This window comes from Phocoena sinus, chromosome 15 (genome assembly GCF_008692025.1).
Source record: "Phocoena sinus isolate mPhoSin1 chromosome 15, mPhoSin1.pri, whole genome shotgun sequence".
NCBI lineage: Eukaryota > Metazoa > Chordata > Mammalia > Artiodactyla > Phocoenidae > Phocoena > Phocoena sinus.
The window spans coordinates 81,900,159-81,912,190 of record NC_045777.1 but is presented as its reverse complement, the minus strand read 5'-3'; the positions used below and the strand labels follow the sequence as shown (position 1 = coordinate 81,912,190).

The 12,032-nt window shown below is 42.3% G+C and overlaps 1 protein-coding gene across 1 annotated transcript in view; it reads left to right on the top strand.

The window, feature by feature from the left end:
- The window catches only part of LOC116739882 (cytochrome P450 3A29-like), a 74,513-nt gene extending 66,385 nt beyond the window's left edge, over positions 1-8,128 (top strand). The window contains exons 15-16 of the mRNA XM_032604746.1: positions 4,860-5,022; positions 7,617-8,128. Coding sequence (XP_032460637.1) covers positions 4,860-5,022; positions 7,617-7,712 — 259 coding nt within the window. The 3' untranslated portion in view covers positions 7,713-8,128. The remainder of the gene's footprint in view (positions 1-4,859; positions 5,023-7,616) is intronic.
- The last annotated feature ends 3,904 nt before the right edge of the window (positions 8,129-12,032 follow it).

Below are 12,032 nucleotides of genomic sequence, written 5' to 3'. Positions count from 1 at the left end.
TCTGGAGGGTTTTTATCATAAATGGATGTTGAATTTTGTCAAAAGCTTTTTCTGCATCTATTGAGATGATCATATGGTTTTTATCCTTCAATTTGTTAATATGGTGTATCACATTGATTGATTTGCATATACTGAAGAATCCTTGCATCCCTGAGATAAACCCCACTTGATCCTGATGTATGATCTTTTTAATGTGCTGTTGGATTCTGTTTGCTAGTATTTTGTTGAGCATTTTTGCATCTATGTGCATCAGTGATATTGGCCTATAGTTTTCTTTCTTTGTGACATCTTTGTCTGGTTTTGGTATCAGGGTGATGGTGGCCTTGTAGAATGAGTTTGGGAGTGAACCCCCCCCTCTGCTATATTTTGGAAGAGTTTGAGAAGGATAGGTGTTAGCTCTTCTCTAAATGTTTGATAGAATTCACCTGTGAAGCCATCTGGTCCTGGGCTTTTGTTTGTTGGAAGATTTTTAATCACAGTCTCAATTTCAGTGCTTGTGATTGGTACGTTTATATTTTCTATTTCTTCCTGGTTCAGTCTCGGAGAGTTGTGCTTTTCTAAGAATTTGTCCATTTCTTCCAGGTTGTCCGTGTTATTGGCATATAGTTGCTTGTAGTAATCTCTCATGATCCTTTGTATTTTTGCACTGTCAGTTGTTACTTCTCCTTTTTCATTTCTAATTCTATTGATTTGAGTCTTCTCCCTTTTTTTCTTGATGAGTCTGGCTAATGGTTTATCAATTTTGTTTATCTTCTCAAAGAACCAGCTTTTAGTTTTTTTTTTTTTTTTAAGAAGATGTTGGGGGTAGGAGGGTTTTTTTAGTAATTTATTTATTTATTTTTGCTGTGTTGGGTCTTCGTTTCTGTGTGAGGGCTTTCTCTAGTTGTGGCAAGCGGGGACCACTCTTCATCGCGGTGCATGGGCCTCTCACTATCGCGGCCTCTCTTGTTGCGGAGCATAGGCTCCAGACGCGAAGGCTCAGTAGTTGTGGCTCACGGGCCTAGCTGCTCCGCAGCATACGATATCCTCCCAGACCAGGGCTCGAACCCGTGTCCCCTGTATTAGCAGGCAGATTCTCAACCACTACGCCACCAGGGAAGCCCCAGCTTTTAGTTTTATTGCTCTTTGCTATTGTTTCCTTCAGCTCTTTTTCATTTATTTCTGATCTGATCTTTATGATTTCTTTCCTTCTGCTAACTTTGGGGTTTTTTTGTTCTTCTTTCTCTAATTGCTTTAGGTGTAAGATTAGGTTGTTTATTTGAGATTTTTCTTGTTTCTTGAGGTAGGCTTGTATAGCTGTAAACTTCCCTCTTAGAACTGCTTTTGCTGCATCCCATAGGTTTTGGGTCGTTGTGTTTTCATTTTCATTTGTTTCTAGGTATTTTTTGATTTCCTCTTTGATTTCTTCTGTGATCTCTTGGTTATTAAGTAGTGTATTGTTTAGCCTCCATGTGTTTGTATTTTTTACATATTTTTTTCCTGTAATTGATATCTAGTCTCATAGTGTTGTGGTCAGAAAAGATACTTGATACAATTTCAGTTTTCTTAAATTTACCAAGGCTTGATTTGTGACCCAAGATATGATCTATCCTGGAGAATGTTCCATGAGCACTTGAGGAGAATGTGTATTCTGTTGTTTTTGGATGGAATGTCCTATAAATATCAATTCAGTCCGTCTTGTTTAATGTATCATTTAAAGCTTGTTTATTTTCATTTTGGATGATCTGTCCATTGGTGAAAGTGGGTGTTAGAGTCCCCTACTCTGATTGTGTTACTGTCGATTTCCCCTTTTATGGCTGTTAGCATTTGCTTTATGTATTGAGGTGCTCCTATGTTGGGTGCATAAATATTTACAATTGTTATATCTTCCTCTTGGATTGATCCCTTGATCATTATGTAGTGTCCTTCTTTGTCTCTTATTATAGTCTTTATTTTAAAGTCTATTTTGTCTAATATGAGAATTGCTGCTCCAGCTTTCTTTTGATTTCCATTTCCATGGAATATCTTTTTCCATCCCCTCACTTTCAGTCTGTATGTGTCCCTAGGTCTGAAATGGGTCCCTTGTAGACAACATATATATGGTTCTTGTTTTTGTATCCATTCAGCCAGTCTATGTCTTTTGGTTGGAGCATTTAATCCATTTACATTTAAGGTAATTATCAATATGTATGTTCCTATTACCATTTTCTTAATTGTTTTGGGTTTGTTATTGTAGGTCTTTTCCTTCTCTTGTGTTTCCTGCCTGGAGAAGTTCCTTTAGCATTTGTTGTAAAGCTGGTTTTGTGGTGCTGAATTCTCTTAGCTTTTGCTTGTCTGTAAAGCTTTTAATTTCTCCATCGAATGTGAATGAGATCCTTGCTGGGTAGAGTAATCTTGGTTGTAGGTTTTTGCCTTTCATCACTTTAAATATGTCTGCCACTCCCTTCTGGTTTGTAGAGTTTCTGCTGAAAGATCAACTGTTAACCTTATGGGGATTCCCTTGTATGTTATTTGTTGTGTTTCCCTTCCTGCTTTTAATATATTTTCTTTGTATTTAATATTTGATAGTTTGATTAATTTATGTCTTGGTGTGTTTCTCCTTGGATTTATCCTATATGGGACTCTCTGTGCTTCCTGGACTTGATTAAGTATTTCCTTTCCCATATTAGGGAAGTTTTCAACTATAATTTCTTCAAATATTTTCTCAGTCCCTTTCTTTTTCTCTTCTTCTTCTGGGACCCCTATAATTCGAATGTTGGTGTGTTTAATGTTGTCCCAGAGGTCTCTGAGACTGTCCTCAATTCTTTTCATTCCTTTTTCTTTATTCTGCTCTGCAGTAGTTATTTCCACTATTTTATCTTCCAGGTCACTTATCCGTTCTTCTGCCTCAGTTATTCTGCTATTGATTCCTTCTAGAGAATTTTTAATTTCATTTATTGTGTTGTTCATCATTGTTTGTTTGCTCTTTAGGTCTTCCAGGTCCTTGTTAAACATTTCTTGTATTTTCTCCATTCTATTTCCAAGATTTTGTATCGTCTTTACTGTTATTACTCGAATTATTTTTCAGGTAGACTGCCTATTTCCTCTTCATTTGTTTGGTCTGGTGGGTTTTTACCTTGCTCCTTCATCTACTGTGTGTTTCTCCGTCTTCTCATTTTGCTTAACTTACTGTGTTTGGAGTCCCCTTTCGCAGGCTGCAGGTTCATAGTTCCCATTGTTTTTGGTGTCTGCCCCCAGTGGCTATGGTTGGTTCAGTGGGTTGTGTAGGCGTCCTGGTGGAGGGGACTAGTGCCTGTGTTCTGGTGGATGAGGCTGGATCTTGTCTTTCTGGTGAGCAGGACTGCATCTGGTGGTGTGTTTTGGGGTGTCTGTGACCTTATTATGATTTTAGGCAGCCTCTCTGCTAATGGGTGGGGTTGTGTTCCTGTCTTGCTAGTTGTTTGGCATAGGGTGTCCAGTGCTGTAGCTTGCTGGTCGTTGAGTGGAGCTGGGTCTTAGCATTGAGATGGAGATCTCTGGGAGAGCGTTCACCATTTGATATTACGTGGAGCCGGGAGGTCTCCGGTGGACCAGTGTCCTGAACTCGGCCCTCCCACCTCAGAGGCACAGGCCTGACACCTGGCCAGAGCACCAAGACCCTGTTAGCCACACGGAATTATCAAGATAGTGGTCACTGGCAAGTGAAACCACAAGAGAAGAGTCCCGTGCTATGCCTGGTCCTGCTGAGCAATTTTCAGACTTCAGCTCATTCTGGCAAGAGGGCAACTGGGTCAGTGAGGCAGGGTGGGGTCCGTTAGGCGAGCGGCCTGAAGGGCCCTGTCGAAGCCCTCGGGGAAGGCCAACGGCAGCCCAGACCCTGGCCTCCTGCAGCTGTGGCCTCTTTGGGGTCTCCTTCCCGGCGTCAACTTGCTCTCAGTCCTGCCTTACCCTGAGCTTCTTCAGTAGGCGAGCACTCCCTGAGGTGATGCACAGAAAGCGCGGGCCTAGCTGAAGTGTGAGAAACGGGGGTGGAGCCACCTGAAATGCTTTCAGTGTACCTGTATGTGCACATTCCCTGCTTAACAACCACCAGCCCATGTCTCCGTCCCATCCACATGCCACTGCTGCCCTTCTCCATGTTATTTTAAGTCACATTGTCTGTAAATATTACAAAATGTTTTGCAAAATAGGGCCTCTTTAAAATATACATAACTGCAACGCCATTATCACTTTCCCCAAATATACATTTTTTCCTTGACATATTCAAATATCGAGGAATCAAATTTGAATAGAACAGAGGTCTAACCATCAAGGAATTTATAGGCTAGTGGAACAGATAGACAAGGATGTCAGTGATTATTCTGGAGTAGAGTCATATGCCCATGTACATATTCTGACCTAAGCATCCCCTGTGTGGGAGAGAAAGACAGAGAGACAGAGAATGGCACAAGGGAATTGGAAGGGAAAGGAGAGGAAAACAATTGAAAAATAACAATTTAAATACTCAGAGACGTTTCTCTGGCTTCCTTCCCCCACGAGCATGTGACCAACATAAGTGTGCGTGGAGATGGGAACCCATGTTTCCTTCAGCCAGCCTCATTTCCTAACTGCGATTCAGAGTGTGAACTTCTCACCACCCTGAATGTAATTTTAGTGTTTAAAGATAAATTTTCTTTAAACAGCATTTATCTCACCTCCTCAACAGGACTGAAAGCTCCTGTAGAGTCAGGGGAATGGGAAGGATCCATTGTCACACAAAATAACCACAGCAGGATTCAATGACTAGACCTCACAGGTATCTCTTACGCTGCTGGTCCAAGAGTTAAGTTTAAACCTCAGGTCTGGAGCTCTTGTGGTTTTTCTGTTTCATTAACTTGTTTCATCTACTTTTATGGTTACAGGTTCAGTAAGAAGAACAAGGAGAGCATAAATCCTTACACATACCTGCCTTTTGGAATTGGACCCCGAAACTGCATTGGCATGAGATTTGTTATCATGAACATGAAACTTGCTCTCGTCAGAGTCCTGCAGAACTTCTCCTTCAAACCTTGTAAAGAAACACAGGTCAGTAGTTAATTTTCTGCATGAATAACATTTTATTGGGAGTTCTTTTTTTTAACTGATGGGTCTCTATATATCTAAGCATGTTATCAATTCAAAGAATAATTTATTCTGTTAGCCAGAGAATCTGTTTGGAGCCATCTGAAATCTTTAATTGTCAATATCCATGGAGGGCTAAGTCTGTGGCCCACATTCAAGTCCACTGGAATGAAGGGAAGTGTGTGCAGTCATGAGAGCACACAATGAAAAGTCATGGCTCTTCAGCGATCTCTTCTCCACCAGAGCTTACAGAAGCTCTCCTGGCAGTGGTTCTCAGCCTCTGCTTGTATAACGAAATTGATGGGGAGCTTTAAAAAAGCCCTGATGCCTAAGTCATCTCAGACTTTCTAAAATAATTCACCTGGAGTGTGGCATTCAAAGAGACCCCACTGATTCTCCTGTGCAGCCACGGTGAGACCCCCTGATGGAAAGCATTTCTGCCAGATGTGAAGGACTCCCACAGCCCCCTCACCTTCCAGGGGTCCTGCTGCCATCAAGATGGGCTCCCCTTACATTCTAATAATAACTCTATGTGTGCTCTTCCCCACCCCCATTCTATTCTTCCCCCTTCAAGTTCTAGTTCAATCCCAAGCCCCTCCATGAAGCCTTCCCCACCCGGTCCAAAGCCCACTCTCTCCTCTGCTCTGTTATCAGTTACCACAGGCTGGCATCATGGATCCTACCACCTAACTTAACACTTTGCCATGGAACCATCCAGTTTGGTTCTTATGTTTTCTTTGCCCCTAAGAATACCCTTAACTCTAGCTCCTCACTTTATTTCTTTAATAAACTCCCAATGCTGCCTTGCAGTCATCCGGTAAATGCTTGCAGAGTGACTTTCAGTTGAGTTAGAGTTCTGGGACACAAATTATATTCAGTTTGAACTTTTAAAATATAAAAAAAATGACATGTAAGTACATGCTTTGTGTGTGTGTGTCTATTTGTCTGCAGGGGAAATATATGTATGTCATATGAAATTTTAAAATACAAGGTGTTACATATATAGAAAGATCTGGAATCTCTCCTCTGAGGAACACAAAGAACAGTTGCCATTGTTCATTCATCTCAAGCACGGCCCTGTAATAAGTCTTATTTCTAGGAGTCACACATTTAGTAAGCAGCTCCTCCCCTTGGGTAGGCTTTCTCAGGGAAGAGGAGGATAGAGACGGTTTCCATTTTACTTGTGGGAGTCTGTGTGTCCGTACTGTAGGTGTGTACAGACAGGGGACTCAGCCCTGAGAGAAAGGGGGCCTCTGGCACACCTGGGAAGGGCAGATGCTCCCTGAAGCTCCACCCAGGCATCCGCAGGCTGGGGCTTCTCCCTCCACGACAATTTGCTTGCCCTTCAGTCAACTGAGATTAGAAGGTCACTGTTGGTTCCCCCAACTCTGAAAGGGGCTAAAGGTGAGAAAGGGGCTAAAAGTACTGGAACAAACACTGTGGTCATCAGAAGTTCACCATTTGCACTACACTTGGAGCCAGGAGGTGTTAAGAAACAGACATAATGCTTCACAACGACCTCGTCCCATCATGAAACTGGGTGGATTCTACTGGGAGAGGTGATTGGACGCTTTAGAAGTTGAGGAACGTGCTTACAATTAAAATTGTAATACCTATTCAGGATTACCTTGTAAGTTCCAACGTACACAAAATTACCTCTATATCCTTTTCCGAGAAATTTGCCATAATGCCTAAGAATCTGTTATGTTTTTAAAACTCAGTATTTTTGCTTAAAATTTAAATCAGTAAAGAACACAGGCCAACCTGGTTCTGTATCAAGCCTGGTACAGAATAGGTGCTCAATAGATACTTTGCTGAATGAATGATGGATGAATTCTTTCACCATCCCTCTTAACACAGCTTATAGAATAAATATAAAGAATCAAAGATAGGTAGGGGAAACTGAATGAAGGTGTGCGAAAGGTACAAACTTCCAGTTATGAATAAGTACTAGGGCTATAATGCAAAACATAATGACTATTGTTAATATTTCTGTATGGTATAAGAGAGTGGGTCCTAAGAGTTCTCACAAAGGGAAAATAATATTTATTTTTTTCCTTTCCTATCTATATGGGATGATGAATGTTAACAAAACTGTGGTAATGTTATGATATATTTATGTCATATATTTAATGTTTATGATATATGTAAGTCAAATCATTTTGCTGTACACCTTAAATTTATGCACTGCTGTAAGTCAACTATATTGCAATAAAAATGGAAGTTAAATTCTGATGGGACATGAAAAGGGAATACCGTGAACAACTATATTCCCGTATGTTTTATAATATGCGTTAAATAGACCAGTTCTCTGAAAGACACAAGCCATTAACATTCAATCAAGAAAATATAGACATCCTGGCTGTCCCTATATCTGTCCCGCTATCTATCAAACATACTGAATCGGTAGTTTAAAAAAATCGAATATACATGATGCTAAAAGTAGCTTTTACATGTTTGTAAAGCATTATTGTCCCTAATGTATCTCGTCTACTTTGCTTTTTTTTGTTGGTGGGGCTCCATCAATCGGTTCTCATGTGTTTGTTTAAATGTTGCAGATCCCCCTGAAAGTGCTCACTCAAGGACTTACGCAGTTGGAAAAACCTGTTGTTCTAAAGGTTGTGTCAAGAGATGCGACCGTAAGCGGAGCCTGACTTTCTCGAAGGACGTGGGCTTTGATCTTCAAGGAAGCTGTATCCAGGAACACCTGAGACTTTACTTACTTTGTGATAAAACCATTAAATGAAGATAGGCTTCACCTACTGCCCTTGATGGATGATTAGTTATTCTGCCCAATCATTTAGCTTTCTCATTGTCTATGTGGAGTGTTATATATTGCGTCATATAAAGGAGGTGACAAGTAGGTGCCGGACACTCAACTTCATGGGCTCTCCTAGGACCATCTCCATCCACTTCCTGATGGTAGTTAGTACCATCTACTCCTCCTGAGCACTGATCAGAATGAAAATTTCTCAACAAATTCTAATGAAAATAAGAATGATCGTGGTGACTGAAGTAGCGACATTTATGTCACAGATTTTATTTTGAATATTCTAAATTAAATATTACATTGAGCAAGTCAATAAATATCTCTTTACAAAAGTATAATCTGATGCCTTTGTGCACATTAGGGGGAATGTATACAGCAGAATCAGAGAGACTCAGGGACTAAATGCTTTTGACCATCACAATCCCTGGTGGGTGGGGCCTTTTAAAAACTCCAGGTTGACATATTAAGTAGGTAAGAGTTCATTGACTGTGACTTTTCCCAGTGCTTAGAAATCTGCCTTTTAAATCTACCTTTATAGTTTAAATCTACCTTTTTTGGAGCACATATGTTTTGTTTCTTTTTTAAAATTAATTAATTAATTAATTTAGTTAGTTAGTTTTGGTTGTGTTCGATCTTCTTTGCTGTGCGCAGGCTTTCTCTAGTTGCGGCGAGCGGGGGCTACTCTTCCTTGCGGTGCGCGGGCTTCTCATTGCGTTGGCTTCTCTTGTTGCAGAGCATGGGCTCTAGGTGAACGGGCTTCAGTAGCTGCAGAACGCGGGCTCAGTAGTTGCAGAATGCAGGCTCAGTAGTTGTGGCTCGTGGGCTCTAGAGCGCAGGCTCAGTAGTTGTGGCGCACGGGCTTAGTTGCTTCATGTCATGTGGGATCTTCCCGGACCCAGGGCTTGAACCCATGTCCCCTGCATTGGCAGGCGGGTTCTTAACCACTGCGCCACCAGGGAAGTCCCGGAGCACGTATGTTTTCATACCTCTTTGTATTCCATCCTCGACTCCCAACTGTCTTAATGCAATGAACATGGAATAAAGGTGGCTGATTGGTCAGTTGATTGGGCAGAAAGACTACAAGCACTGGTCAGTTTCATTTGGTATCAGAAGGGTACAGGGCTCTTCCTTTCCCTTTTCTCCCCCTTCCCTCCCTTTTCCTTCCCCTGCCTTGCCCTCCTGGATAATCCAGCCGTAAACCAGTAAGTGGGACACAGAACGTGGGCAGCCTTACACTGCAGGGCAGGAGCAGAGAAGGGTTCACAGTGACTCCAAGTCAGAGGCAAAGTAGGGAATAGAGGGTGTCCACAGGGATGGCAGCCCGGCATGGGCGTGGGAACCCAAAATACCCACTCATAGGGGTGGCCTGTAACAGCAGCCAGAGACTAACTAGGGTGTGGAGCACCCAAGTAGGGTAAGGGGAGGGGGCATCAGGAGTGGAAAGGGATGGATCATGGATTTGGTACATAAAGGAGGGGTGATCAAGTGAGTAAATATATAAAGGGTGGTGGAAGGCAGAATTCCCACTGTTGGAGAAGAGAGTCACTGATTCAGAGAGCGAGAAAACCAGAATAAACCCCGTGGAGTCAGCAATTGAAACTGAATGTATCAGTGTAAATCCATGCTTTTCTTTTTTAACTTTTTATTTTATATTGGAGTATAGCTGATCAACAATGTTGTGAGGGCTTCCCTGGCGATGCAGTGCTTAAGAATCCGCCTGCCAATGCAGGGGACATGGGTTCGAGCCCCAGTCTGGGAAGATCCCACATGCACAGGGCAACTAAGCCTGTGCACCACAACTACTGAGCCTGAGCTCTAGAGCCCGCAAGCCACAACTACTGAAGCCCGCGCACCTAGACCCCGTGCTCTGCCACAAGAGAAGCCACCACAGTGAGAAGCCCACACACGGCAACAAAGAGTAGCCCCCGCTCGCCACAACTAGAGAAAGCCCACACAGCAACGAAGACCCAACGCAGCCAAAAATAAAAATAATAATTAAGTAAATAAATATATAAAAACAAAACAAAACAAAACAATGTTGTGATAGTTTCAGGTGCACAGCAAAGGGACTCAGCCGTATATATAATGTATCCATTCTCCCCCAGACTGCCCTCCCATCCAGGCTGCCACATAACAGTGAGCAGAGTTCCCTGTGCTATACAGTAGGTCATTGTTTGTTATCCATTTTAAACATAGCAGTGTGTACATGTCAATCCCAAACTCCCTGACTATCCCCCCCGCCCTGTAATGATAAGCTTGTTCTCTAAGTCTTTCTGTTTCTGTTTTGTAAATAGGTTCATTTGTATCATTTCTTCTTAGAGTCTGCATATAAGGGTTATCATACGATATTTCTCTTTCTCTGTCTGACTTCACTCAGTATGACAATCTCTAGGTCCATCCATGTTGCTGCAAATGGCATTATTTCATTCTTTTTAATGACTGAGTAATATTCCACTGTATATATGTACCACATATTTTTTATCCATTCCTCTGTCGATGGAAATAGGTTGCTTCCATGTCCTGGCTATTGTAAATAGTGATGCAATGAGCACTGGGGTGTATGTATCCTTTTGGGCCATGTTTTTCTCCAGATATATGCCTAGAAGTGGGATTGCAGGGTCATATTAAATCCATGCTTTTCTATGTAGGTAGATGATAGCAGGCTGGATGATATAGACAGATAGATAGATAGATAGTTAGATAAATAGATGATAGATAGACAGATGACAGAGAGTTATAGATATAGATAGATAGGTATGTGTGTGTGTTTGTGTAGCTACAAAAACACATAACACCCATTGCTTTCCACTGATACAGTGTAGAAACAGTAACACCCTAATAGCAATAAGCATACCTTGTGCCCAGATCTTGGATTATAAATATCATTTTCCACTGAAAGGAATTGGGCTCCTTAGAGAAATGGCTGATTCCAGGGCTGGGAAAGTACATGACGACGATGGACCGTCTTGGGCTAGAAAGCAAGGAACTGTAAACATTGAGGGGGGTGTGTCCAAAGGACCCAGAAGCCAGCCTGAGGGGCTTCCACTGCCCAAATCAGAGACCATTTGAGCATCATAATAAATAAGGATAGTAAGAGCTGTTAAGCCATTCAAGAAAATAGGAAAACATGAGTACATACAGATATATGTAAATAAATTAATGGATAAATTGCAATTTGACGAGGAAACTTACATAGCTTCAAAGTAGTGCTGCTCAGAATACCCATTAATTGTAGAGCAGAAGGGGTGACTTCAGAGTGGAGGAACCTGGCAGACAGCCCTTTCCTCATCAGAGAGCAGCATCAGGGATGGGACGACTTGATCGTGTTTCACCCGATGGGACTCCGTGAGAACAGCTCATCTCACCTGTGTGATATTCCTGCCGAGAAGGCAAACCTGAAGGAAATCCTGAAAAGAGTCAGGCAAATCCAAAGGGAGGAACATTCTCCTCCTTGTCTGTAACTGGTTTGGAATCTTCGAAAGAGCCAATGTCATGAAAACCAAAGATAGACTGAAAATATTCCAGAAGGAGACCACAGAGGGGTGACATCTAAACACACCTCGAGGGCTGGATCCTTCTGTTACAAGGACATTGTTGGAACAGGTGGGGAACTGGGGGCTCTGAGGTTAGACGGCAGTAATGTGTCAGCGTTAACTTCCTGACTAGGAGGTCATATTGTATTCATGTAGAGATGTCGTCGTCTGTGTGAGACTCAGGGTGTGTGAAATATGAGATTGGCAACTTGCTCTGAGATGGGTCAGGAAAGTGGTTCTTTCAACAGACACTTCGGTAAGTTTGTTTGTTTAGGGTGGTGGTCACAAGGGTACCTTTTGGCTTATACAGCTCTCCCCCTCTCTCACCTTAGTTTTCTTTGTCTTGTTTTTTTTCTAAGGAGGTGGCACTACACTGTGACCGTGACCATGACCGAGGAGTGGCTCTGAAGCTGGAGCCCCTGAGTTTAGAATCCCAGGACTGTCCGTCCAGGACTGAGTCTAGACTAATCAGTGGCTTTGGGCAAATCAGACAAGCCCCTCCATTCCTTGCATTGCTTGGCCCACAGAGTTTGGGCTGAATTTCAGTGCTTCTATGCCCCTCAGCTGAATGCCACTGTGCACACATTAGCTCGGGCTCAGCCACCGTCTTAGGTCTGGTTCCGTAAAAGCAGGGCCTGAGGGCTCTGGCACAAATAGTTTACTGAGAGAGT